General features: G+C 46.7%; 1 protein-coding gene and 5 non-coding genes across 6 annotated transcripts in view; 1 reads left to right on the top strand and 5 right to left on the bottom strand.

Moving 5' to 3' along the window:
* Window positions 1–15600, bottom strand: part of LOC122927218 (hepatic lectin-like) — a 52472-nt gene extending 36872 nt beyond the window's left edge. The window contains exon 1 of the mRNA XM_044278866.1: window positions 15569–15600. Coding sequence (XP_044134801.1) covers window positions 15569–15585 — 17 coding nt within the window. The 5' untranslated portion in view covers window positions 15586–15600. The remainder of the gene's footprint in view (window positions 1–15568) is intronic.
* TRNAM-CAU lies at window positions 5777–5849 on the bottom strand. Its single transcript has one exon. It is a non-coding gene; the product is annotated as a tRNA-Met (tRNA).
* TRNAM-CAU lies at window positions 14815–14886 on the bottom strand. The gene has a single exon. It is a non-coding gene; the product is annotated as a tRNA-Met (tRNA).
* A 7341-nt stretch (window positions 15601–22941) lies between the features above and the next one.
* Window positions 22942–23013, bottom strand: TRNAM-CAU. The gene has a single exon. It is a non-coding gene; the product is annotated as a tRNA-Met (tRNA).
* Window positions 23014–23434: 421 nt separating this feature from the next.
* TRNAN-GUU lies at window positions 23435–23508 on the top strand. Its single transcript has one exon. It is a non-coding gene; the product is annotated as a tRNA-Asn (tRNA).
* A 350-nt stretch (window positions 23509–23858) lies between these two features.
* TRNAK-CUU lies at window positions 23859–23931 on the bottom strand. The gene has a single exon. It is a non-coding gene; the product is annotated as a tRNA-Lys (tRNA).
* Between the last annotated feature and the right edge of the window lie 3352 nt (window positions 23932–27283).

The following is a 27283-nucleotide window of genomic DNA, read 5'->3' as shown; positions in this document are numbered from 1 at the left end:
AAATCAAAATCTGTAAAAAATGGCCTGTGAAATCCGAAAGGTGCTCTTTGGAATGTGGGCCCCTTTGCCCACCTAGGCGGCAAAAAAGTGTCACACATGTGGTATTGCCGTACTCAGGAGAAGTTGGGGAATGTGTTTTGGGGTGTCATTTTACATATACCCATGCTGGGTGAGATAAATATCTCAGCAAAAGTCAACTTTTCCCATTTTTTTATACAAAGTTGGCATTTGACCAAGATATTTCTCTCACCCAGCATGGGTATATGTAAAATGACACCCCAAAACATTCCCTAACTTCTCCTGAGTACCGCGATACCACATGTGTGACACTTTTTTGCAGCCTAGGTGGGCAAAGGGGCCCACATTCCAAAGAGCACCTTTCTGATTTCACAGGCCATTTTTTACAGATTTTGATTTCAAACTACTTCTCACGCATTTGGGCCCCTAAAAAGCCAGGGCAGTATAACTACCACACAAGTGACCCCATTTTGGAAAGAAGACACCCCAAGGTATTTCATGATGGGCATAGTGAGTTCATGGAAGTTTTTATTTTTTGTCACAAGTTAGTGGAATATGAGAGTTTGTAAGAAAAAAATAAATAAAGAAAAAAATCATAATTTTCCGCTAACTTGTGACAAAAAATAAAAAGTTCTATGAACTCACTATGCCCATCAGCGAATACCTTAGGGTGTCTACTTTCCGAAATGGGGTCACTTGTGTGGTAGTTATACTGCCCTGGCATTTTAGGGGCCCAGATGCGTGAGAAGTAGTTTAAAATCAAAATCTGTAAAAAATGGCCTGTGAAATCCGAAAGGTGCTCTTTGGAATGTGGGCCCCTTTGCCCACCTAGGCGGCAAAAAAGTGTCACACATGTGGTATTGCCGTACTCAGGAGAAGTTGGGGAATGTGTTTTGGGGTGTCATTTTACATATACCCATGCTGGGTGAGATAAATATCTCAGCAAAAGTCAACTTTTCCCATTTTTTTATACAAAGTTGGCATTTGACCAAGATATTTCTCTCACCCAGCATGAGTATATGTAAAATGACACCCCAAAACACATTCCCCAACTTCTCCTGAGTACGGTGATACCACATGTGTGACACTTTTTTGCAGCCTAGGGACGCAAAGGGGCCCAAATTCCTTTTAGGAGGGCATTTTTAGACATTTGGATCCCAGACTTCTTCTCACGCTTTAGGGCCCCTAAAAAGCCAGGGCAGTATAAATACCCCACATGTGACTCCATTTTGGAAATAAGACACCCCAAGGCATTCAATGAGGGGAATGCCGAGTTCATAGAAAAAAAAAAGTTTGGGCACAAGTTAGCGGAAATTGATTATTTTTTGTTTTTTCTCACAAAATCTCCCTTTCCGCTAACTTGAGACCAAAATTTCAATCTTTCATGGACTTAATATGCCCCTCAGCGAATACCTTGGGGTGTCTTCTTTCCAAAATGGTGTTATTTGTGGGGTGTTTGTACTGCCCTGGCATTTGAGGGTCTCCGCAATCATTACATGTATGGCCAGCATTAGGAGTTTCTGCTATTCTCCTTATATTGAGCATACGGGTAATGAGATTATTATTTTTCCGTTCAGCCTCTGGGCTGAAAGAAAAAATGAACGGCACAGATTTCTTCATTCGCGTCAATCAATGTGGATGAAAAAATCTCTGCCCAAAAAAAAAAGGAGGGGAAAGGCGTCTGCCAGGACATAGGAGCTCCGCCCAACATCCATACCCACTTAGCTCGTATGCCCTGGCAAACCCGATTTCTCCATTCACATCAATCGATGTGGATGAATAAATCATTGCCAGGATTTTTTTATTTTTTTTTATATATACAAAGTGTTTGCCAAAGCATATGAACACCGCCGCCTCCTCAGCTCATATGCCTCGGCAAACGTATCTTTTACTGCAGAGGAGAAATCTCGTCTTGCAGCGCCGTAATCTGACAGCAGCGCAATGCTTCTGTCAGAATGCACATCAGTGCTGCAGCTAGTCGATCGGTTGGTCCACCTAGAAGGTAAAAAAAAAAAAAAAAGAAAAAACCAGGCCGCAACGCAATAAGTTTTATTAACTTTATAATAACTTTAGAACAGAAAATATAAACTTTATTTAACTTTTGAAACTGAACGTTAACTTTTTTGCTTACTGGTGTGGCGAAGTGCGAAGTGCGAAGTGCCTTATGCACTTTGTCCCAGGTGAAAGGAGAGGTTTGCAGCAGCTGTGTGTGAATGGGCCCTAATAGCCCTGTGTGCCTGTCCTCTGAGATGTGATCCCTATGCTAAGTGTACCTGTGTGTGGTACTTCTGGAAACACTCTCCAAAGCATAGGGCAGGGTGGTCAGGGCAGTCAGGACAGAAATAGCGGGTGTCACGCCTTATTCCACTCCTGCTACAGACACAACATCTTTTTCGGGGTGACGGTTGGCTTGAGGTACCAGGAACGACAATGGGGAAATGTCGCTCGTGTAGACGGCTAACTACACTGGTGGATGGGGCCACTGAACCTCCTGGATACAGGAGGTTCTCGATGATCTCTTCCTGAAATTTGAGGAAGTATCCTGTTCTCCCAGACTTACTGTAGAGAACAAAACTATTATACAGAGCCAATTGAATTAAATATACAGACACCTTCTTATACCAGCGTCTGGTGCGTCGGGAAACTAAATACGGAGCCAACATCTGGTCATTGAAGTCCATCCCTCCCATGTGAAAGTTATAGTCGTGGACTGAGAGGGGCTTTTCAATGACTCTGGTTGCTCGCTCAATTTGGATTGTCGTGTCTGCGTGAATGGAGGAGAGCATGTAAACGTCACGCTTGTCTCTCCATTTCACCGCGAGCAGTTCTTGGTTACACAAGGCAGCCCTCTCCCCCTTGCAAGACGGGTGGTAACGAGCCGTTGGGGGAAGCCCGCGCGAACCACAGCAGCCAATCTGTGTGAAGAGGGCCACACTTGTGTAGAAATTGTCCACATAAAGATGGTACCCCTTGCCAAATAAGGGTGACACCAAGTCCCAGACTGTCTTCCCACTGCTCCCCAGGTAGTCAGGGCAACCGACCGGCTCCAGGGTCTGATCTTTTCCCTCATAGATCCGAAATTTGTGGGTATAGCCTGTGGCCCTTTCACAGAGCTTATACAATTTGACCCCATACCGAGCGCGCTTGCTTAGGATGTATTGTTTGAAGCCAAGGCGCCCGGTAAAATGTATTAGGGACTCGTCTACGCAGATGTTTTGCTCAGGGGTATACAAATCTGCAAATTTCTGGTTGAAGTGGTCTATGAGGGGCAGAATTTTGTGGAGCCGGTCAAAAGCTGGGTGGCCTCTGGGACGGGAGGTGGTGTTATCACTAAAGTGCAGGAAACGCAGGATGGCCTCAAATCGTGCCCTGGACATGGCAGCAGAGAACATGGGCATGTGATGAATTGGGTTCGTGGACCAATATGACCGCAATTCATGCTTTTTGGTTAGACCCATGTTGAGGAAAAGGCCCAGAAATTTTTTTAATTTGGAAACTTAGACTGGTTTCCACCGGAAAGACTGGGCATAAAAGCTTCCCGGGTTGGCGGATATAAATTGAGTGGCATACCGGTTTGTTTCTGCCACAACTAAGTCCAAGAGCTCCGCAGTCAAGAACAGCTCAAAAAATCCCAGGGCCGAACCGATCTGAGCTGTCTCAACCCGAACTCCAGACTGGGCGGTGAAAGGGGGAACTAATGGTGCGGCTGAAGTTGGGGACTGCCAATCAGGATTTGCCAGCATCTCAGGGATTCTAGGGGGTCTACGGGCCTGTCTGTGCGGTGGCTGCGACGGGGTAACTACTGCACGTGCCACCGTACCAGCTTCAACTGCCCTTCTGGTGCTCGCCACTTCACCATGTTGTACAGCAGTGCTGGTACTAGGTCCAGGATGGGCTGCGCTGCTGGTGTATGCCTCACCACGTAATCCGACAGCGCCAGCCCCACTCTGCTGCCCTTGAAGCGGATCCTGCGCAACCTGTGGTCTAGCAACACGGGGCCGGGTACGCCTGGTGCTATCAGGAAACTCAACCCCCTCGTCCGAACTTTGGGTCAGACTGCCACTGCTTTCTACAGGTTCGTATTCTGACCCGCTGGATTCATCAGATGAGGGTTCCCATTCCTCATCCGACTGGGTCAGAAGCCTGTAGGCCTCTTCAGAAGAATACCCCCTGTTTGACATTTGGGCAACTAAATTTAGGGGTATTCCCTGAGACTACCCAAGAAAAAAAGCAAGCCTGTCTTACAAATGGGAGGCTAGCGAAGTACCGGAAGCCCCTGCGGTTGATAAAAAATATCAAAACTGATTTTTTTATCGCCGCAGCGCTTGTAAAGTGATTGTGCAGTGCTAAAAAAATATATATTTTCTGTCACTGCGGTGGGGCGGGCGTGGGTGAACACACGTGTGGGCGACCGATCAGGCCTGATCGGGCAAACACTCTGTTTTGGGTGGAGGGCGAGCTAAGGTGACACTAATACTATTATAGATCTGACTGATCAGTTTTGATCACTTACAGATACTATAAAAGTACAAATGCTGATTAGCGATACGCTAATCACTGAATAAGTGACTGCGGTGCGGTGGGCTGGGCGCTAACTGATCCCTAAACTACCTAACCAAGGGGCCTAAACTATCCTAAAACCTAACAGTCAATACCAGTGAAAAAAAAAAGTGACAGTTTACACTGATCACTTTTTTCACTTTCACTAGTGATTGACAGGGGCAAGAAGGGGTGATCAAGGGGTTAATTGGGGTGCAGGGGGTGATCTGGGGCTAAGTGTAGTGTTTGGTGCTACTCACTGTGAAGCCTGCTCCTCTGCTGGAACCAACCGAACAAAAGGACCAGCAGAGGAGCAGGGAAGCCATTTAACACCTTATATTTACAAATATGATGTGTTAACTGGCTTCTGAATGGAGATTTAAAAAATCGCCAGCCTGCCAGCCACGATCATTGGCTGGCAGGCTGGTGACGTGACCCCCCTATAACTTTTGCCGGCCCGCGATGCGCATGCGCGGGCCGGCTAAGCGCGTCATCTAGCGTCTCGCGAGATGACGCGTATATGCCTGACTGTGCGCAGCGCTGCCGCCTCCGGACCGCGATCCTGCGTTAGGCGGTCCGGAGGCGGTTAAAGAGGACCTGTCACCACTCCTGACATGCTTGTTTTAATAGCTTCATGCATTCCCCGTGTAATAACTATTCTGGAACATATATTCTTATGGCTCTATGTTGTGTCCTTCCTTTATTATTTCTACTAGAAGTTATGAATGAATTGCTAGCAGTCTGCAGTAAGGGTACAGAGGGGAGGTAACCGGTTGGGGGGGTGTACCTGCACAGACACACTCTATGCAATCAGAGCTGCCATTTTCAGACCGTACAGGTACACCCCCCCCCCCCCCCCCAACTGGTTACCTCCCCTCTGTAGCCTTACTGCAGACTGCTAGCAATTCATTCATAACTTCTAGTAGAAATAATAAAGGAAGGACACAACATAGAGCCATAGATGCTGCAGAATTGTTATTACATGGGGAATGCATGTGGCTATTAAAACAGGCATGTCAGGAGTGGTGACAGGTCCTCTTTAAATTCTCTATCTAGTCCAGGGGTCAGCAGCCTTTCGCAATATGCTCCATACAGTTTAGAGAATAGTCAAGCAAGTGTGCATGCTGGGCGACATAGTCTCACCACAGCGGGAGTGCCGAAGGTTGCTGATCCCTGTTCTAGTTCTACTGAACATAAGGGGGAAAAAAAAAACAACTCTTGCCCTGTGTGAGGATCGAACTCACGACCTTCAGATTATGAGACTGACGCGCTACCTACTGCGCTAACAAGGCAACTGGCTACTAATGGTCAGGAGATGCAACAAAATGCCTATCCTGTCGTATTTTGCAAAGCAGGATCTGCAAGTGTGCCCACAGTGATTAGGTGAAGAGTTCATATCTATGACATACATGATGCCATCACTGCCAGGACCACTATGGCAGGATTGCTGGAGCGGTGGCAGATTTAATGGGTAAGTAATGACGCGCCCATAGACATAACATCACAGGAAATTAGAAAAAGTTTTAATAGACAGTCTTGTGATCAGAATGTTACACAGAGACAATGGTAAAATAAATACATCACAAAAGAGGAGTCTGGCAGCAGCTTTCTTCTCTCTCTCTACTGAATATACATTGACTTTTAGCCAAGCCAAATGAGTATGTGGACAGGGGAGTCAGGAGGGAGTTTGGAGAGAGGTAACCATCGGCCAAATGATCATTTGGTTGACAGTTACTGAACGTCTACCTAAATTTTCAAAAAAAGATTTGTACAATGGTTTCTTTGTACAATCATAACTATAAAGGAATATGTATTTTGTGGGCTTCCCTTATGTATTTTTCAGCCATATTATTTCCTGTTTCAGCTGCACAGCTAGATGCATTTCACTCAGAAGCAGGAGGCTTATTCCTTCTGTGAAATCTTCCAGCACTGTACTGCTGTGACGTCCTTTTCCTTACTTCTCACTATGTTTGCTTTCACCTCCAGAGCTCTCAGAACAGATAAGGAGGGAGAGATCACACCAGTGGCATAACTAGAAATGACTGGGCCCCATAGAATTTTTTTTGAATGGGGCCCTCTCAGCAACTTCCTTACAAACCCCCTACTTTCATGTAACCCTCACTCCTGTGACTAGTCAAGATGGCTCTCTCAGAAGCAGCCAAGCAGCCGCTCAGTCTGTTTCCTGTGTATGCTGTATATACTGTCAATGTATATGTCATTAAGGCGCTGCTGCTTCTATTGTGGTTTTTTGACATTGCAGTCACAGCAGATTTGCATCTCCACATTTATTTAAAGGAATTCTGTCATCCAGATTATGTTTATAGAGCCGTTTATAGGGTTTTCTAGATCTCCTATAGCAGTGATGGCTAACCTCCGGCACTCTAGCTGTGGTGAAACTACGACTCCCAGCATTATCCATTCATTTTTATGGAGTGCTAAAAAAAAAGGCAAGCAAGTGTGCATCTTGGGAGTCGTAGTTTTACCACAGCTGGAGTCCTGGAGGTTAGCCATCACAGTCCTATAGGATGTCTGCAATATACCTTTGTCATATTTATGAATGATGTCGTTTATGCAGAAAATCGATTTTATAAATATGTAAATTACCTCTGAAAAGAGCCCAGATGCGCCTATTCCGAAAGACCCCAGCAGCGCCCTCAATCCCAAAGTCCTATCCTTGCTCCCCTAATGTCACTCAGAGGAATCTCCATGCACCTGTACGGTCTTCCATCCCTGTTCTGGCATCAGCCTCTGGGAACAGACAGCGCATGCGCCCGCTGTCTGCGCACTTTGCTTGACCAGGAAAGGAAGAGCTCCGGCTCCGCTGCATGCAGGGATTTCACGCCACTCTGCTCTTCCTTTCCGGGTCAAGCAAAGTGCGCGGACAGCTAGCAGACCCTATAAATGGATCTACAGGCGAAATCTGGGTGACAGAATCCCTTTAACTTATTAATGTGAATGTGTCATCAGAAAATGACCCGTTGTATAAATTATGTTTTTTTAAGAATTGTTATTGAGTTTTTTGTTTCACTTTCCGATGTCACAATGATTAAAAATAGCCACTAGGTCTAATAATAGGTAATGATTTCCTGTTTTGTACCGGTAACTTTTCAGTAGCTATTATCATCACAGGCAGGATTACAATGACAGACATCACCTATACATAGATAACACGGGATCCACCATTCACAATAGGTGATATCACAGCTTATCTGCTCCCTCCTAACCTCTGCACAGGTCACAGAGCATGCCTACAAAACTCTCCCATAAAGTCACTGGGGTCCATTTTTTCCTTCTGATGATTAGTGTTGATCGCAAATATTCGAATCGCGAATTTGAATTGCGAATATCGCCACTTCGAGAGTTCGCGAAGATGTAGTATATAGTGCTATATATTTGTATTCGCGAATATTCTAGATTTTGTTTCATCTGAACCCATGATCCCTCCCTGCTTGTGGGCCAATGAGAAGGCTGCAATGGCTTTGTCTGACTGAGCTTAGCAACAGCCCTAGCAACCAATAGGAAAGCTGCCTACCCCTTTGTCACATCTGTGACAGGTCTCAGAAGGTCTGAAAGATTATCTACGCATTCGTGATCTGACAGCCTCTTTCGGTTTCACTTTGTCTGTGTGTTGCTGGTATGTCCACACCCCCTGTTCAGGTGTGGATCATGTGACCTTTACCTCGCCCTATTTAGTCTGACTTTTCCCATCACTCCTTGCTTGGGATAGCTTCATTTGGTCTTGGAAGTGCTGGAGTGTGGTTCAAGTTCATCATCCTCTGAAGTTAAGTGTTCCGCTTGTTGTGTTTTGTATCCCCCCCCCCCCCCCCCCCCCCCCCCCCCTGGTTCTTTACTAGGCCTCAGTGAGACGCTAGTTCCTTCACCAGGGAAGGAATGGGTGGTCTCTGCCCTGTCATTATCTTTAGGGCATCTGAGGGTCACCAGGGTTTTCTAGGTTCCTGTGTATGGGTATCTCTACCATCGAAAGGTGCCCATACGGATAGGAGTTAGGGCCAGGAGCAGGGTTTTATAGGTGGTGACCCTTTTCCTTCTCTAGCGGTGACGGCTAGTGTCTTTCCCCTTACTTCTTGTTGTCTTTTGGTGTTCTCCCCTACTACATCCATGACACCCTTACTATATAAGAACCTCCCCAGCAGCCATTTTCTGCAGTATTTTGCAGTTCGAGAGAGAGACAGCAGTGTTATTTCTGTGCTCTGTGCTTTCCTGTGTCATTACATTAGATAGTTAGTTAGCTTATATATATATATATATATATATATATATATACATACAGTACAGACCAAAAGTTTGGACACACCTTCTCATTCAAAGAGTTTTCTTTATTTTCAAGACTATGAAAATTGTAGATTTACACTGAAGGCATCAAAACTATAAATTAACACATATGGAATTATATACATAACAAAAAAGTGTGAAACAACTGAAAATATGTCATATTCTAGGTTCTTCAAAATAGCCACCTTTTGCTTTGATTACTGCTTTGCACACTTTTGGCATTCTCTTGATGAGCTTCAAGAGGTAGTCACCTGAAATGGTTTTCACTTCACAGGTGTGCCCTGTCAGGTTTAATAAGTGGGATTTCTTGCCTTATAAATGGGGTTGGGACCATCAGTTGCGTTGTGGAGAAGTCAGGTGGATACACAGCTGATAGTCCTACTGAATAGACTGTTAGAATTTGTATTATGGCAAGAAAAAAACAGCTAAGTAAAGAAAAACGAGTGGCCATCATTACTTTAAGAAATTAAGGTCAGTCAGTCCGAAAAATTGGGAAAACTTTGAAAGTGTCCCCAAGGGCAGTCACAAAAACCATCAAGCGCTACAAAGAAACTGGCTCACATGCGGACCGCCCCAGGAAAGGAAGACCAAGAGTCACCTCTGCTGCGGAGGATAAGTTCATCCGAGTCACCAGCATCAGAAATCGCAGGTTAACAGCAGCTCAGATTAGAGACCAGGTCAATGCCACACAGAGTTCTAGCAGCAGACACATCTCTAGAACAACTGTTAAGAGGAGACTGTGTGAATCAGACCTTCATGGTAGAATATCTGCTAGGAAACCACTGCTAAGGACAGGCAACAAGCAGAAGAGACTTGTTTGGGCTAAAGAACACTAGGAATGGACATTAGACTAGTGGAAATCTGTGCTTTGGTCTGATGAGTCCAAATTTGAGATCTTTGGTTCTAACCACCGTGTCTTTGTGCGATGCAGAAAAGGTGAACGGATGGACTCTACATGCCTGGTTCCCACCGTGAAGCATGGAGGAGGAGGTGTGATGGTGTGGGGGTGCTTTGCTGGTGACACTGTTGGGGATTTATTCAAAATTGAAGGCATACTGAACCAGCATGGCTACCACAGCATCTTGCAGCGGCATGCTATTCCATCCGGTTTGCGTTTAGTTGGACCATCATTTATTTTTCAACAGGACAATGACCCCAAACACACCTCCAGGCTGTGTAAGGGCTATTTGACCATGAAGGAGAGTGATGGGGTGCTGCGCCAGATGACCTGGCAGCCACAGTCACCGGACCTGAACCCAATCAAGATGGTTTGGGGTGAGCTGGACCGCAGAGTGAAGGCAAAAGGGCCAACAAGTGCTAAGCATCTCTGGGAACTCCTTCAAGACTGTTGGAAGACCATTTCAGGTGACTACCTCTTGAAGCTCATCAAGAGAATGCCAAGAGTGTGCAAAGCAGGAATCAAAGCAAAAGGTGGCTACTTTGAAGAACCTAGAATATGACATATTTTCAGTTGTTTCACACTTTTTTGTTATGTATATAATTCCACATGTGTTAATTCATAGTTTTGATGCCTTCAGTGTGAATCTACAATTTTCATAGTCATGAAAATAAAGAAAACTCTTTGAATGAGAAGGTGTGTCCAAACTTTTGGTCTGTACTGTATATATATATATTACAGATAGTTAGTAGGAGATAGTCAGTGTAGGCTAGATAGTGATATAGTGTAGCTGATAGGGTCCAGTGCAGGGTGTTAGGTAGTGTGATAGGAATTACTGTTTCTCTGCTGTCCATACATACAGGCTACAGACTTAGTGCTGTGATGTCACAACAATACTTAGTGCACCAATCAGTAATATCTACTCAGACCTGACAAAATGTTGCACGTATTGTGACAAAATATGCGCATCATTAATTGTCGATTTGCGCAATCGCAAATATATTGGAGCACTCTATCTGCATATAAAGCCATATTTAATGTTCTGCCGTGCCAACCATTTTCTCCAGTCTCAGGAAACTTCTAGCAGCTTGAAAAATTTTGCAATAGTGACCCACACCTGTATTGCGCACGCAATATGCGCATATTACATAATCAAGAAAATAATCGCGAATTATTGAATTTATGACGAATATTCGCCCAAATATTTGCGAAATATCGAGAATTTGAATATTGCCCCTGCCGCTCATCACTACTGCTGATCTATCCTTTGGAGTCGGACCCCTGCCGATCAGCTGTTTGAGTCGGCAGCAGCGCTTCAGTACCTTCTCTCTGTTTACCGCAGGCACAGTGACGTCACGACTAGTATCACTGTCCTGGGCACGGCTAAGCCCTGTTCACTTGAATGGAGCTTTGCCGCGCTCAGGCCAGTGATACTAGTCGTGACGTCACTTGGGCTGCGATAAACAGAGAGAAGGCCGCAGCCTTTTCAAACAGCTGATCGGCGGGGGTCCCGGGTGTCGGACCCTAACCAATCAGATACTGATGATCTATCCAGAGGATAGGTCATCAGAAAGAAAAACTGCAGAACATATTTCAGGTCTAGTTACCAATGTGAAAACTGCAGGATTTTTTTTTATATAGATATAGTGACATGGAAAATGACAAAAATAAATGTGTTTAAAAACATGATTTAAAAAATGACACATTCCCTTTAAGAGGTGCCGACTAATACATTGGAGTACAGAAGATTTGGAATGCATTTTGTTTTCTTAAAAATGAAGTTTAAAAAGGTTTCACAAAGTTATAAAAAAGTACAGCAGACCAATAAAATAAAGAATAATCACAGTTTTCCTAAAAATAACATAACATTGATAAAACATAAAGAAACTATATATTTGTATTCTTGCAAATAGAGATGAGCGAAAAGATTCCACAGAATCGACTTATCCAGTCATCAGGGCTGTTAGAATCGATTTGTCCAATCAGAACACTACGACCCGCAGAATAGTGTACATGGTATTTATACTGCACAGTAAATGGCAGAAAAAACATCCAAAAAAGTATGTTTGCAAATAGCGGATCCGCCAAATCCGGATGCTGCCCGTGTGCCATCTGTGGCACCCAGTGACTTCCGTGGTCCATCTTTTTGTGGAACAGACATACGGATGCTGAAATCACTTGGATGATCCTGGTGCTTTCTGCATCACCCGGGCCCCCGGCCGATCAGCTGTTTGAGAAGTCACTTTCGCTCACAGTAGCGCCACGGCCTTTTCGCAGCTTACCCTAGGACACGTTCATTGGTCACATGACCTGGGCACAGCTCAGCCCCATTGAAGTGTGTGGGGCTGAGCTGCAATACCGAGCACAGCCACTATACAATGTATGGCGCTGTGCTTGGTGAGCAGAGAGAAGGCCATGGCGCTACAGCTGATGGACAATCACAATACATTAGTAAATACCTTGTATTAACTTTCTCTAACTGATAAATGCTGTTTTCTGAAGTGAGACAACCCCTTTAATAAGACCCCGAATTAGACCTCAGACTAGACCCCCAATGTTAACAAGGCCCCTGTTTAGACCTCAGATCAGACACCCAATCAAACCTTAGATTAGATGCCCAATTTTATAAGACCCCCAATCAGAGCTCAGATCAGATCCCCCGTGTTTATGAGACCCCCCAATCAGACCTCCATGTTAATAAGTCCCCCATGTTAATCACAATCAAATCAGAGAAAAATAATAATAATAATCAACTTGCCTTTCCTGCTGCGGACGCCATCACCGCTCCTGAGACCCAGCACTCTTCCTGCCACGCCACACAACGTGAGGTCACAAAGCGCGCCAACGTCCTCATGCTGCGCGCAGGACACAGCACAGCGAGAGGCGGAGGAAGACCAGGAGGCAGTGCGTACAGAGCCTGCACGGGGAGCGCTGCCTTCACTGTCCTAATGGCAGCTTCCATGTTCTATTTGTTTGCAGATGCAACGGAATGGACATATAGCTGTGGACCGCATACGTTTTGCTGTCCGCATCTTCTGCGGCCCTATTGAGGTGAATGGATCCACATCTGACGGGCACAAAATGCGGATCGGATGCAGAAAAAAAATATATTTTTGTGTGCATGAGCCCTAAAATCAACTACCGAAGTTATTCAACAAAGTCTCATGCGACTTCGTGAATAACTGTCTTTGGCTCATCAGAGCCCATACATTTTAAAGGGAACCTGTCACCTGGATTTTGGGAATAGAGCTGGGGACATGGGCTGCTAGATGGCCGCTAGCACATCTGCAATACCCAGTCCCCATAGCTCTGTGTGCTTTTATTGTGTCAGAAAAACGCTTTGATAGATATGCAAATTAACCTTAGATGAGTCCTGTCCCTGAATTGAGTCCAGCGTGAAGGAGCCCAGCACCACCCCGCATCCTCCGAATCTCCTCCTTGCTCCCCTAGAGCCCCGTAATCTTGTGATGCATGAGCTAGCGCATGCGCAGTTAGTCCTGTGAGGCTGATGCCAGCACAGTGAAGGAACACTATGCCGACACTGTGCATGCGCTAGCTTGCGCATCGTGAGATTACGGGGCTCTAGGGGAGCAAGGAGGAGATTCCGAGGATGCAGGGCGGTGCTGGGCTCCTTCAAGTGTCTTGACAAAGCGCTATCTTAGCGCGAAACGGCTGTTGCCTGACTTTGCTGCATTTTGCGACCCGCACCTGCCGTGTTTTAACAATATTAAATCTACGTTTTGTGAAGATTTGGCGAGTGCTGCTTTTTCTTCTAATATATATATATATATATATATATTATTTATTGTGAGGATTCGCTCTGATAGTTAGAACTAGCGGATGCAGTATAGAGGCAAAGTACACAGTTCCTGAATCAAACAGCGGTGTTTATTCACACATTGGTGTATAACAAAATGCAGATAAGGTGTATCACAAAACGCAGGTGGCTTGGTGATTGTTCACACACAAGGAAAGTCCATAAACAATAAAAGTCACCTTTTCTCCTGGGTGTTAATTCACACCCTATTCGCAGTTCAGCCTCATCAAGTCCATAGTCGGCCTGTTCGCCTTTAGAGGGGCCTGAGTACTCCAGCACAGTCCTCAGTTCACAGCACACAGACGCCTGCGATCCACTGTCAGAGGGAGGTAAATCCACCACACCTGGCAGTGCTGGCTGGTTTTTATGCCTGGCAAAACCCGGCCTGGAACATGGGGAGTAGTCACTCACCCAGCACTTTGACTACTCCCAGTAAGAGCCGTCCCGGATCAGCTATGACAGCCAAGCTAACTCTCACGGTGTCAATTAGCAATAGCTGCTGCTGACACATAAGGCTACTTTCACACTGGCGTTTTGGTTTCAGTTTGTGAGATCCGTTCAGGGATCTCACAAGCGGTCCAAAACTGATCAGTTTTGCCATTAATGCATTCTGAATGGATAAGGATCTGCTCAGAATGCATCAGTTTGGCTCAGATTGGCTCCGTTCCGCCTCCATTCCACTTTGGAGGCAGACACCAAAACATTGCTTGCAGCCAAACTGAGCCAAACGGATCAATGTAAGTTAATGGGGACGGTTCCGTTTTCACTTACACAATATGGCACAATAGAAAACGGATCCGTCCTCCATTGACTTTCAATGGCGTTCAAGATGGATCCGTTTTGGATATGTTAAAGATAATACAAACGTATCCGTTCTGAACGGATGCAGGCAGTTGTATTATGTGAACGGATGCGTTTGTGCAGATCCATAACGGATCCGCACCAAACGCGAGTGTGAAAGTAGCCTAAAATACCGGCTCTTACTTCACCAAGGTCAGGAACCTTGGTGAGACATACCTTCCATCCACAATAATTCCAGGTACCTTCTTACAATATACTGTACACACACTCCCTATATACTATACATGTACACACTCTATATATACAGTGTATGTGTGTGTGTGTGTATATATATATATATATATATATATATATATATATATATATATATATATATATAATATGTCAAGTATAAAAATACATTTATTATATTTAAAGTAAAAAAAAAAAAAAAAAAAAAAATTTCAGCTAGCAGAGGATGGTTTCGATCCATCGACCTCTGGGTTATGGGCCCAGCACGCTTCCGCTGCGCCACTCTGCTGCCTGGTATCACACCTCCCCTTGTAGCAGCAGATCAGCATCATCACACAGTCAGACCAAGGGCTCATTACTCAGTGATCAGACCAGTTCGTTGCCAGCCGCGCACCCTGCGCTACCAGACTGTTTCTAATATATCTAGCCCAGCTACACCCCTGCAGCTTACAATGGTATGACCCAGGGTCCTGCTTGCCTCTTCTGGTAACTGTACAGAGAAGGATCATAGAGTTGCACCACACGGTGAGGGAGTTCAGTGTGATGACTTTCTGTAGATGTTGCTGAGCGCCTACCTTCTGCTTCAGGGTGCTGAAGTGAAGTGAAACCACTGCTACATACTTCCGTAATACGACTCTGCTAGATCAGCAGAAAAAAATATCAAAGTGCCAGATTCAGCACGTAACGGAACTGACGAGACTCTACTGACTACAATGGAGTTTCTTCAGGATCCTGACTTTTACCTAACAAAAAAAGTACTGCATGCAAAATCTTTTTATTCTGGTCTTTTTGACAGAATCTGCAACAGAGGTCGTAAACGGAGCCTTCAACGCAGATGTGAACAAGCCCCAAGATATAAATACTTCAAAATGGAGATTTTAAATAATACAACTCATACTGCAAAAAAATAAATAAAACATTACACCATCTATGTAGTAAAAGGAAAAAAATAGAAAGTATGCTTATCTTACACCTCATCAGAAACCATCAAGACAACCCTCAGCTATGTCCCTCGTCTCTAAAATCCCATCATCAACGAGAACGTGACTGATCTCCAAGACCTTTCCCTTTTCCCGGTTGTCTTTCAGGCAGCATAGAAGGGTTATGTTCTGTCAGCTCCTATCGGACAGAAGATAAAAAGCTAATTAGTAACAGCAAGTAGTCAGACTCCCCATGAAAAGCCCCCACGACATGTGAAATAAAACCGCCACCATTAAAAACGGACACGCTATACATTTTTCACAGCCATGTTTCAATTGATAGGGCACCTATTTCCTGGCCGTCTTGCATCTATTTTTAGCAGCTGTGAAAAACTGACGATTTTCATTGAGTTTTTAAGTTAAAATCCCAACCCGTGTGCAGTGCCCTCTGGATAGGTCATCAGTATCTGATCAGAGGGGATCTGACACCCAGGACCCCCGCCGATCAGCTGTTTGAGAAGGCATTGGTGCTCACAGTAGTGCCACGGCCTTCTCAGCAGCTTCCCCTAGGCCTTGTGATGTTGACCTAGGCACAGCTCAGCCTCATTGAAGTGAATGGGGGTGAGCTGCAATACCAAGCACAGCCACTATACAATGTACGGCGCTGTGCTTGGTGAGCTGTGAGAAGGCAGCTGCATAACTGCAAGAGCCGGTGCCTTCTCAAACAGCTGATAGGCGGGGGTCTCGCTCTCGGGTGTCGGACCCCCACTGAGGACCCCTTTAATAACCAAGCCTGAGGACAGGTCATCAATATCAGAAGCCTAGAAAAACATTTTAAGACCCTTTTTGCATGGGCAGGTAATTGGGGACAAACATACGTTGCTGATAATTGGCCTGAATAAAGGTGCCGCCGATCACCCGATGGACCAGCTCATTCAAGTGAAAGCATTGGAGATGCACCAACCAAAACGATAGTTTCCAAACACGTCGCCCTGTGTCAACAGGGATCTGCCGCCCAGAAACAACCAATCTTTATGGGGGTGAGCCATAGTAACTAATCAGACCGCCATAGTGTTTTGCAGTCCGCAAATTGCGAATCTTCAAAACATGGATACCGGCCGTGTGCGGTGTGCATTTTACAGAGTGACCAGCCCTATTATAGTAATGCCTTATCTTGTATGCAATCGCGGCAAGAATAGGACATGCTTTTTCTTTTTTGCAGGGCCGTGGAACGTAACTACTAGTGTTGGTCGAGCACCAAAGTTCATTTTATAAGAGTCAACAGGTCAGCATTTTCAGTTGACAGGCGGATGTGCTTATCAGTTATTATGCCCCCAGCAGCACTAAATACCCGCTCTGACAAAATGCTGGCAGCGGGGCAGGTCAGCACCTCCAAGGCGTAGAGCGCCAGTTCATGCCATGTGTCCAGCTTGGACACCCAATAGTTGTAAGGGATCACACAGGGATCACTGAGGACGCTGACACGGTCTGCTACGTACTCCTTCACCATCTTCCGAAATGTTTCTCTCCTTGTGACACTAGGCTGCGCATCAGGGTGAGGGTGCTGGCAGGGTGTCATAAAACTGTCCCAGGCCTTGGAGGGTGTTGCCCTGCCTCTGTTGGAACTGCTGTGTGTTCCCCTCGTCTTCCCCTCCTCGATTGGCCAAGGAACTAGGTACTCTGCAGCCAGCGTTGTCAGCTGGAAATTTTTGGAGCAATTTTTCCACAAGGACCTTCTGGTATTGCACCATTTTGGTTGTCCCTTCCACCACAGGAATGAGAGATGAGAAGTTCTCTTCGTAGCGGGGGTCGAGAAGGGTGAAGAACCAGTAATCGGTGTTGGCCAAAATGCGTACAACGCGAGGGTCAGGGGAAAGGCAGCCGAACATAAAGTCAGCCATGTGTCCCAACAGAAAAGACTTTGCTGTCCTCATCAGGAGGATGACTCTCAGTCTCCTCATCCTCTTCCACCCATCCACTCTTAACAGATAGAATAAAACTTCCATGCGTCCTCTGTAGCGGAAGAACAGTCTCCTGCTCCTCCTCCTCATCATCGTCCAATTTGCGCTGAGAAGACAAACATAGGGTGGTCTGGCTATCACCCTGTGTACTGTCTTCCCCCATTTCCACCTCTTCTACATGCAAAGTGTCCGCCTTAATTGTGAACAGCGAGTGTTTGAGTAGACGCAGAAGTGGGATTGTTACGCTGATAATAGCGTTATCGCCGCTCACCATCTGTGTTGATTTCTCAAAGTTGCGTAAAACCTCACAGAGGTCAGACATCCATGCCCACTCATCGCTTGTGAAGAGCGGAAGCTGACTGGAAAGGCGACGACCATGTTGCAGCTGGTATTCCACTACTGCCCTCTGCTGCTCACAAAGCCTGGCCAACATGTGGAATGTGGAGTGCCAGCGCGTGCTGACGTCGCACAACAGTCGGTGAGCTGGCAATTGCAAGCGCTGCTGCAGCGTTGACAGACCGGCGGAAGCTGTCGATGACTTGTGGAAATGGGAACACATGCGGCACACCTTCACCAGTAGCTCAGGAAAATTAGGGTAGGTTTTGAGAAACTGCTGAACCACTAGGTTGGACACGTCGGCTATGCATGGTATGTGTGTGAGCTTGCCGAGCTCCAAAGCCGCTACCAAGTTACGGCCATTATCAGACACAACCATGCCTGGTTCTAGTTTGAGTGGCGAGCCACAGCTCAGTCTGGTCCCTTATCCCCTGCCACAGCTCTGCGGCGGTGTGCTGTTTGTCACCTAAGCAGATCAGTTTAAGCTTGGCCTGTTGCAGCTTCCCCACTGCAGTGCTACACTGCTTCCAGCTACTGACTGATGGCTGACTGGTGTAGCAAGATGATAAATCAGAGGTGGAATTGGAGGAGGAGAAGGGGAGGTTGCAGCTACTAACGTAGGTGGTGGTGGAAACCCTGATGGAAGTAGAGCCCGCAATCCTTGGCGTCGGTAGCACCTGTACCATCCCAGGATACGACTCGCTCCCGACCTCCACAACGTTCACCCAGTGTGCTGTCAGGGAAATGTAGCGTCCCTGGCCAAATGCACTTGTCCATGTGCAGGGCCGATCCTACACGGGGTGCAGTGGGTGCCCCGCACCCCAGCGCTGTCACCCGAAAGGCGCCGAGCGCAGGGCCGGACTGGCCTGCCGGGATAGCGGGAAATTTCCCGGTGGGCCGGCAAGCCTGAGTGCCGCAAGGCCGCGGCCCTGGTGACAAGTGGGGGCGGCCGCGGCCGGCGGCAGGGCAGAGCAGGAGATGAGCGCCTCCATTGCGGAAGCGCTCATCTCCATAGTCATCTGTATTGCCGTCCTCAGGACGGCAATACAGATGCCTGTGCTGCGGCAGAGGAGGGAGAGGTGTGTCCCCTCCTGTTCCTCTGATAGGCTGCCGGCTTAGTGCTGGCAGCCTATCAGAGCTCAGGCCGGTGCAGGCGGCGCGATGACGTCATCGCGTCGCCTGAGCCGTATAGCGAGGGACACAGACGGAAGAGGCGGCCTGCATCGCATCGCATTGCTGGAGGTAAGTATAAGTGTATTTTTTTTTATTTTTTTATATAGGTACAATACTGGGCTGGCACATGATAAGGGGGGCTACTGGGCTGGCACATAAGGGGGGCTACTGGGCTGGCACATAAGGGGGGCTACTGGGCTGGCACATAAGGGGGGCTACTGGGCTGGCACATAAGGGGGGACTACTGGGCTGGGCTGGCACATGATAAGGGGGGCTACTGGGCTGGCACATGATAAGGGGGGACTACTGGGCTGGCACATGATAAGGGGGGACTACTGGGCTGGCACATGATAAGGGGGGCTACTGGCACATGATATGGGGGGCTACTGGCACATGATATGGGGGCACTCTGGCTACTGGCACATGATATGGGGGGGCTCTGGCTACTGGCATATGATATGGGGGGCTCTGGCTACTGGCACATGATGGTGGGGGGGCTCTTATTTCTGGCACATGATTGGGGGCACTCTGGCTACTGGCACATGATATGGGGGGGCTCTGGCTACTGACATGATATGGGGGGGCTCTGGCTACTGGCACATGATGGTGGGGGGGCTCTTATTACTGGCACATGATTGGGGGCATCTATGGGGGCACATCTTACTGCAGATTATTGGGGGGCACTATAGGGGCATCTACTGAGGCTAAAAAAGAAGATATTTTATATGGGGGCTCTGTATAGGGGCATTTTATACTGGGACACATTATGGTGGGTACTATGGGGAAGGGGGGGGGCACTATGGGGGTCATCTACGGGGGCACTGAGATGGGGTATTTTATATTGGCACATTATGGGAACATTAGCTCAACTGGGGGCATTACAAATGTTTTGCATATTATAAGGAGAATTATTACTACTGGGGGGGCATTATGGTGGGCTTTATTACTCCCCCATGGTATGACCCCCTAGTAGCAGCACCAGCCTCTCCCTGCTCTGCTATCCCTCTGCCCCTTCTCCAAATCCTTATTATGAAATCTTTCTCATTAGGTTAAAGCACAACATCAGCTCCGCCGAGCCCCCGGCCAAAGTGTTGAAGTGGCGTCCGAGATCCCCAAGGGCCAAGTCAAGTAACTGTAAGTTTTTATGGGGGTTCTACAAAAGAGCTATCGTGGGCAAAGTTCATATTCGTGTTTACACACGTGTTTTAAAATGAATGCTTTCTCCTATTATAAACAAGTAAATAATGACGCAATGCTGTGGGGCTGGTGTGCAACTTTTTCCAGGGCTGGTTTTTATCCCCAGCCGAGCCGCCAATTCGTGGGGCTGAAGTTGGGGGCTGAAGTTGTTGCCATAGAAACATTGTAAAGGGGAGGAGTTAGTAAGATAACCACGCCCATGTGGGGGCGCCAGAAATATTTCTGCACCCAGGCGCCTGTGACCCTAGGATCGGCCCTGTCCATGTGTCAGTTGTTAAGTGGACCTTCCTAATAACTGCATTGGTCAGGGCCCGGGTGATGTTTCAGGACACATACTGGTGTAAGGTTGGGACTGCACACCGTGAAAAATATTGGCGGCTGGGGACAGAGCACCGCGGACAGCCTCTGCTGTCAGGTTGCGGAAAGCCTCAGTGTCAGCAATTTGGAAAGGTGCGCATTTAGTGCTATGGTCTCTAGGGGGGTAACTGGGTATTTGCGGTTTCGTTCAAAGGCCTGGGGTATAGACATCTGTACGCTGCGCTGGGACACAGAAGTGGATATGCTAGCTGATGGTGCTTGCGAAGGTCCAGGTGCATGGAGGGAGGCATCCGGGCCTGCATCTTGGACAGGGGATTGGCCAGCACGTAACACAGGGGAAGAGGAGGCAGTTGTGTGACCCGCAGACACTGGTTGTGGACCCAGGCGTTCCGCCCACCTATTACGGTGCTTTGAAGCCATATGGCGGATCATGCTGGTGGTGGTGAGGTTGCTAGTGTTCACGTCCCTGCTCATTTTGATACGGCACAGGTTGCAAATGACAATTCTTTTATCGTCCACACTTTCCTAAAAAAAGTGCCAGACTGCGGAACACCTACCCCTTGGCAAGGAAGATTGCCGCAAGGGGATGCTCCAGGGAACAGTTGCCTGCCTGTTTGGAGTTGCCTTCTCCCTTTTGACATCCCACTGCCTCTTCCAGCCTGTTGCGGTGCTGCGGATCCCTCCCCCTCTGTACTGCTGTCCTTGCTCAGTTTTCCTCCTTCCCAAGTTGGGTCAGTGACTTCATCGTCCAGCACCTCCTCTTCCACTTCCTCACTCTGGTCATCCTTCTGACTTGTTGACCTAACAACAACCTCAGTTATTGACTTCTGACTGTGGATGCTCCAGAGTTTGGGAATCAGGGCACAAGATCTCTTCATTTCCCTCTTCAAGCAGGCTTGTTGAGAGGCCCCAATTAAGGAATGGCGTTAAAAACAGCTCCTCGGAATATCCGAGTGTGGAATCACTTGTTTGCCAAGACTCTCCATGGTGGGTGGAAGGAGTATCAGGGTGAGGATTCTGTTGACCAGACTCTTGTCTACTGAGACTGGACTTTGTGGATAACAGGGTGGTGCTTAACTGACTGGAAGCATTATCTGCTGCAATCCAACCGACCACCTGGTCGCACTGGTCTGACTTCGAGAGTGGTGTCCTGCGCCGCCCTGCAAACTGGGACATGAAGCTACAGTAGGTATCGTGGATGAGTGTGTTTCTTGTGCTCTGGCAGAAGGCACAGTTTCACCGCACCCAGGGCCACGGCCTCTGCGTGCACCATCAGCAGACGGACACTTCCCTGTCCCTTACTACTCGCCTTGCGCATATTAAATGGTATATATGCTTGCAAATCTGTCACACGTACAGTAGCGCAGTAAGTGTACGCGCAAATAAAGTACAGAATGTCACAGATATTTTTCGGATGCGCACACGTTAAACAGGAGGTAAAGCGCAAGTAATGTCGCTGTCACCGCCGCTAATAAAAAATTACACTGAATGAATGTCACTGATATTTAGGATGGGGAAACGTTATACAGGAGATGTAGCGCAGGTCATGTAACTGTCCGCAGCGGACACCATCTACGGAAAAAGTACACTGGATGTAACAGATATCTTTAGGCTGCGCACACGTTACACAGGAGATGTAGCGCAGATAATGTCGCTGTCTGCAGCGGCCAAACAATTGCAAGTTATTTAGCGCAGGATGCGCTAAAAATATATATTGCTGCCAGATACAACTATAGTCCTTAAAAGGACTTTTGGGTCTATAACAAGTATAAAAACTAAAATATTGCTATTTCACTCCCTACACTATCTTTCCCTTCTTCAGCACAGCTCTCCCTGAGTAAGACTGAGCCGAACACGTGTCATCGGGTACTATATTGCATCCGATGACTCATTCCATCCAGCCAATCACTGTAATGCCAGCATCCAACATGGCTACGGCATTACAGTGAAGGGCAGTACTTACCTGCATGTTTATTGACTGCGTAGCAGCCAATAAACGTGCGGAGAGGAGACTCGAGCATCGCGCTCGAGCACAGGCGGTATTCGGCCGAACACTAGTAACTACGGATGCAGACAGCACATGGTGCGCTGTCCACATCTTTTGCAGCCCCATTGAAGTGAATGATTTTACGGAACGGATGCGGAATCAAATATATGGTCGTGTGAATGAGCCCTTAACCATAAGCACAAAATATCCAAGATTGTTATTTTGCAAACTGTCCAAATGCATAATGCAGTTAAAAAGAAATTATATATATACTCTATGTATACAGTCAAAATATATGCAGACTTTTTATATATACTATATATATATATATATATATATATATATATATATATATATACACACTCTGTCAAAATATATATATATATAATATGTCAAGTATAAAAATGCATTTATTATATGTAAAGTAAAAAAAAAAAAAAAAAAATTTCAGCTAGCAGAGGATGGTTTCGATCCATCGACCTCTGGGTTATGGGCCCAGCACGCTTCCGCTGCGCCACTCTGCTGCCTGGTATCACACCTCCCCTTGTAGCAGTAGATCAGCATCATCACACAGTCAGACCAAGGGCTCATTACTTAGGGATCAGACCAGTTCGTTGCCAGCCGCGCACCCTGCGCTACCAGACTGTTTCTAATATATCTAGCCCAGCTACACCCCTGCAGCTTACAATGGTATGCCCCAGCGTCCTGCTTGCCTCCTCTGGTAACTGTACAGAGAAGGATCATAGAGTTGCACCCCAGGGTGAGGGAGTTCAGTGTGATGACTTTCTGTAGATGGTGCTGAGCGCCTACCTTCTGCTTCAGGAACCCATCAGGTGGGCGGCCGCAGGGTTTGTGACTACAGTCTGTGCTGACTGTGCCCTGTGGAAGCTCCTGGGAATGCAGGCTCTTACTCATCACAGTGCAGGGAGAGCCGAGCTATCAGCCGTCTCTGTGGCGCAATCGGTTAGCGCGTTCGGCTGTTAACCGAAAGGTTGGTGGTTCAAGCCCACCCAGGGACGAGAGCTTTTTATTTTTTTTATTTTATAATTATAATTCAAATTATAATTTATCAGTATTGTAGATGATACCAGTGAGTGTATATTATACTAGTGAGGTATTAACATCTCTCTACAAATATAGACAGATTGACCAGTAGATATATAGAATGATATCAGATGTGAATATAATTGTATTTAATGCAATGCACTGTCAATAAAAATCTGTTCAGTGTACAAAAAAAATGTAATAATGGAAGAAAAAACTTGAGTGATGAGCAGTACAAGCTGGGAGAAAAAAAAAAGTTACAGTTGAAATTTAGAAATAAAAAAAAATAAAGATTTAGAAAATTATGATGAGGTTAAAACATAGTCGCCCAACGTGGGGCTCGAACCCACGACCCTGAGATTAAGAGTCTCATGCTCTACCGACTGAGCTAGCCGGGCAGACGATGGATTGGTGACAGCTATCTCAGGTACTGAACACATTGAATCACTGCTGTTCCTTGCATTGTTCTATTCTTTCTTCCATCTTTTTTTTATATTTATTTCAGCTTTGCTGTGTCAGGGCTCATTTTTAATTAATATCATTGTGAAACAAACGAAAAACACCAAATTGTTCACTTAGATTTTTTTTTTTCCATAGAGCCGTTCACCGTATACGATAAATACTTGTATAAATTGCAAAGTGCCATTTAAAAAAAAAAAAACCATACAGTGTTCCCACTTCCTTGCTGTACTCCAGTGATGTTTTTGAAGTGACCCAGCGGATCCCTGCTAAAAGTTGCAGAGTTAAATGTTGTGATTTAAAGGGGTTCTGCAGTTAGTTTTAACTGATCATCAGCATCTGATCGGCGGGGGTCCGACACCCGGGACCCCCACCGATCAGCTGTTTGAGAAGGCAGCGGTGCTCCAGCAGCGCCACGGACTTCTCACTGTTTACCGCTGGCCCAGTGACATCACAACTAGTATCACTGGCCTGGGCACGGCTAAGCTCCATTCAAGTGAACAGAGCTTAGCCGCACCCAGGCCAGTGATACTAGTGGTGACGTCACTGGGCCTGCGGTGAACAGTGAGAAGGCCGCGGCGCTGCTGGAGCCCTGCTGCCTTCTCAAACAGCTGATCGGCGGGGGTCCCGGGTGTCGGACCCCTGCCGATCAGATGCTGATGATCTATCCAGAGGATAGTTCATCACTTTAAACAAACTGCAGAACACCTTTAATGCTAAAACCACTTGTCTTTTTGTGGACTATGAGGGCGATTTATCATCTCCCTTGTGCCTTAAAAGTGGCTTTAAAAAGTCGTAATCCGTGTGTCTGTAACTTTTAAAATGCGATTTTTTGGGGGGGGAAAAGTTGCAAGTTTCTTTTTTTTACGCTGGCGCTGGGCTGGTTCCGCCACCTCGTTATAGAGAGAGAGTCTTAGCTAAGCAGAGCTAGAAGCGAGACATACATGTGTGAGCTCCTGCCAAGTAGGCCCAAAGAGAAGCCTCATCCAGGAAACACCATTCCTGAGACTGAAAAGCTGCCGGAGAACAACTGAACTGAGAGACTGTCCCTGACAGGAAGAGAACAGGCAATCGGAGAACATCTAGAACCATCAAGGTCATGCTGGATTCTGAAAGTAATATACCGCATGCTTGTGGAAAGGGTTAATTGCCTCCTACACCCGCCACACTTTGAGACAGACTGGCCGCCGCAGCCTTGGAATTGCAGAAAGAGTTCATGAGAACCGAAATGCATACCTGTGGTTATTTGGGAAGGTTGCAAAGTGTGTTTGGAGTAAGACTCAGGGAGGACTACTACTACCATCATTGCTACTGCTTATACTCAACAATTGCAAGAAGCATACTCTGTAACTTACTCCAGAACTGTGTCTATTGCTGCTATATGAACTACTATTCCCATTATCTAGTCAATAAAGAGAGACTTCATTTATTGCAACCAAGCGGGCCTGGTTATTGACTGCACCATCCATCATCTGCGGGCCCCTATATCTGCTCTCCTGCCTTGCACCCATCTACCTAACATCAAGGACACCCCACCCATACCTCCCAAATTTAGAAAAATACAAAGAGGAACAATATGTGTGGCATGCACCTAGCGATTTTTTTCACGCCTCTAACTCTGCCCAAAACATAACTATACACACCCAGTCCCCTTAATGCCCCCACATTGTAATAATTCCACCTTTGTGCCAGCACACAGTAGTTATGTCCCAATTGTGCCCCTTTCAAAGTAGTTATGCCCCCACTGTGCCCTCTTAACAGTAGTTATACCCAAATATGCCCCCTTCACAGTTGCTATGCCCAGGTGTGCCCCCTCACAGTAGTTATGCCCAAATATGTGCCCCCTACAGTAGTTATGCCGGGATATGTGCCCCCTCACAGTAGTTATGCCCAGATATGTTTCCCTCACAGTGGTTATGCCCAGATATGTGCCCCCTCACTGTAGTTATGTCCAGATATGTGCCAACTCACAGTGGTTATGCCCAAATATGCGCCCCCCACAGTAGTTATGCCCATATATGTGCCCCTCACAGTGGTTATGCCCAGATATGTTCCCCCTTACTGTAGTTATGCCCAGATATGTGCCCCCACGCAGTAGTTATGCCCAGATATGTGCCCCCACACAGTAGATATGCCCCCTTCACAGTAGCTTTGCCCAGATGTGCCTGAGGCTGGTGGTACTTGATAATTTCGTGGTAATTATCATCATTGTACAGCTCACAGTACTTGCTGGCATTTAGTTCCTTATCAGTATATTGAGCTGTAGACATGGATTACTTATAATCTTTATCATTCATTATGGTTTTCCAACTTGTCCGTACAAATGTTGGATGTCTGTGATTTTGGGATAAGTTGTCCAGAAAAAAGAGAGATTCTGGTTGGCAACCCTGTGGGAAGCACCAGTTGGTAAATGGTGAAGCTGGAGACAGTTGGGAGGCATTCCCACCTAACACCAGGCAGGAGCTCCAGAATGTTTAGGTGCACCCTCCACTCACTGCACGGCCCCTGGGAGCGTTGGAGTGAGGAGAGCCACTGTGAAACACCACTACTCATATCTGTGCCACAACTACCACTCCCATTCTCCTCCTGATTCTCCCCATGCTTGCTTGCTGCATTTACTAGGTAGGCCTCTTTTACCTAGACCTGGCTCTTGTGGAACAGTGCAGGGACAGAGATGCACATCTAGTGAAAAGGCGAGAGACGGTAGGGCAGGGAGTGTAGCGAGTGTCCCGAAGACATGGATACAACTAGGTTTGCCACCTTTCCCAACAGCTGGAATGCCAAACGTTGCTGACCCCTGCTTTACCCCTATTTCACTGCCACCCCTGAACTTTTTCTTCTTTGACTGCACACATCTCTGCCTTACACCCATAAGGGTGTAAATACCCAAAAAAATGGACCCCGAGGCTGATTCTGCCTCCCTGAAACATGCCTTTTTTTCTACTCTAGTTCTTCTACATCCTGATCCAGCCAAGCAGATGGAAGTAGATGCATCATCCACAGGTGCTGGAGCAGTTCTGTCACAAAAGGCTCCTTCAGGCAGGATGGTGACATGCAGGCTCTTTTCCGAGGCCTTTTCTGCTTCAGAAAGTAATTACTCTATTGGTGATGGAGAACTTTTGGCCATCCAGATGGCCTTGGAGGAGTCGCATTATCTTTTGGAGGGAGTAAATGCAGCATCGCCACCGCTAGGGGTCCCTTTAGGGAAAAATTTATTGTTTTGTCGTGACGCCAGGTGCAGTGAAGCAACAAGGGCACAGGCCCCCTTCTAGTGATATGGTGGTACCCAGG

The sequence above is a fragment of the Bufo gargarizans genome, chromosome 2 (assembly GCF_014858855.1).
Source record: "Bufo gargarizans isolate SCDJY-AF-19 chromosome 2, ASM1485885v1, whole genome shotgun sequence".
NCBI lineage: Eukaryota > Metazoa > Chordata > Amphibia > Anura > Bufonidae > Bufo > Bufo gargarizans.
This window is presented reverse-complemented; position numbering and strand designations above follow the sequence as displayed.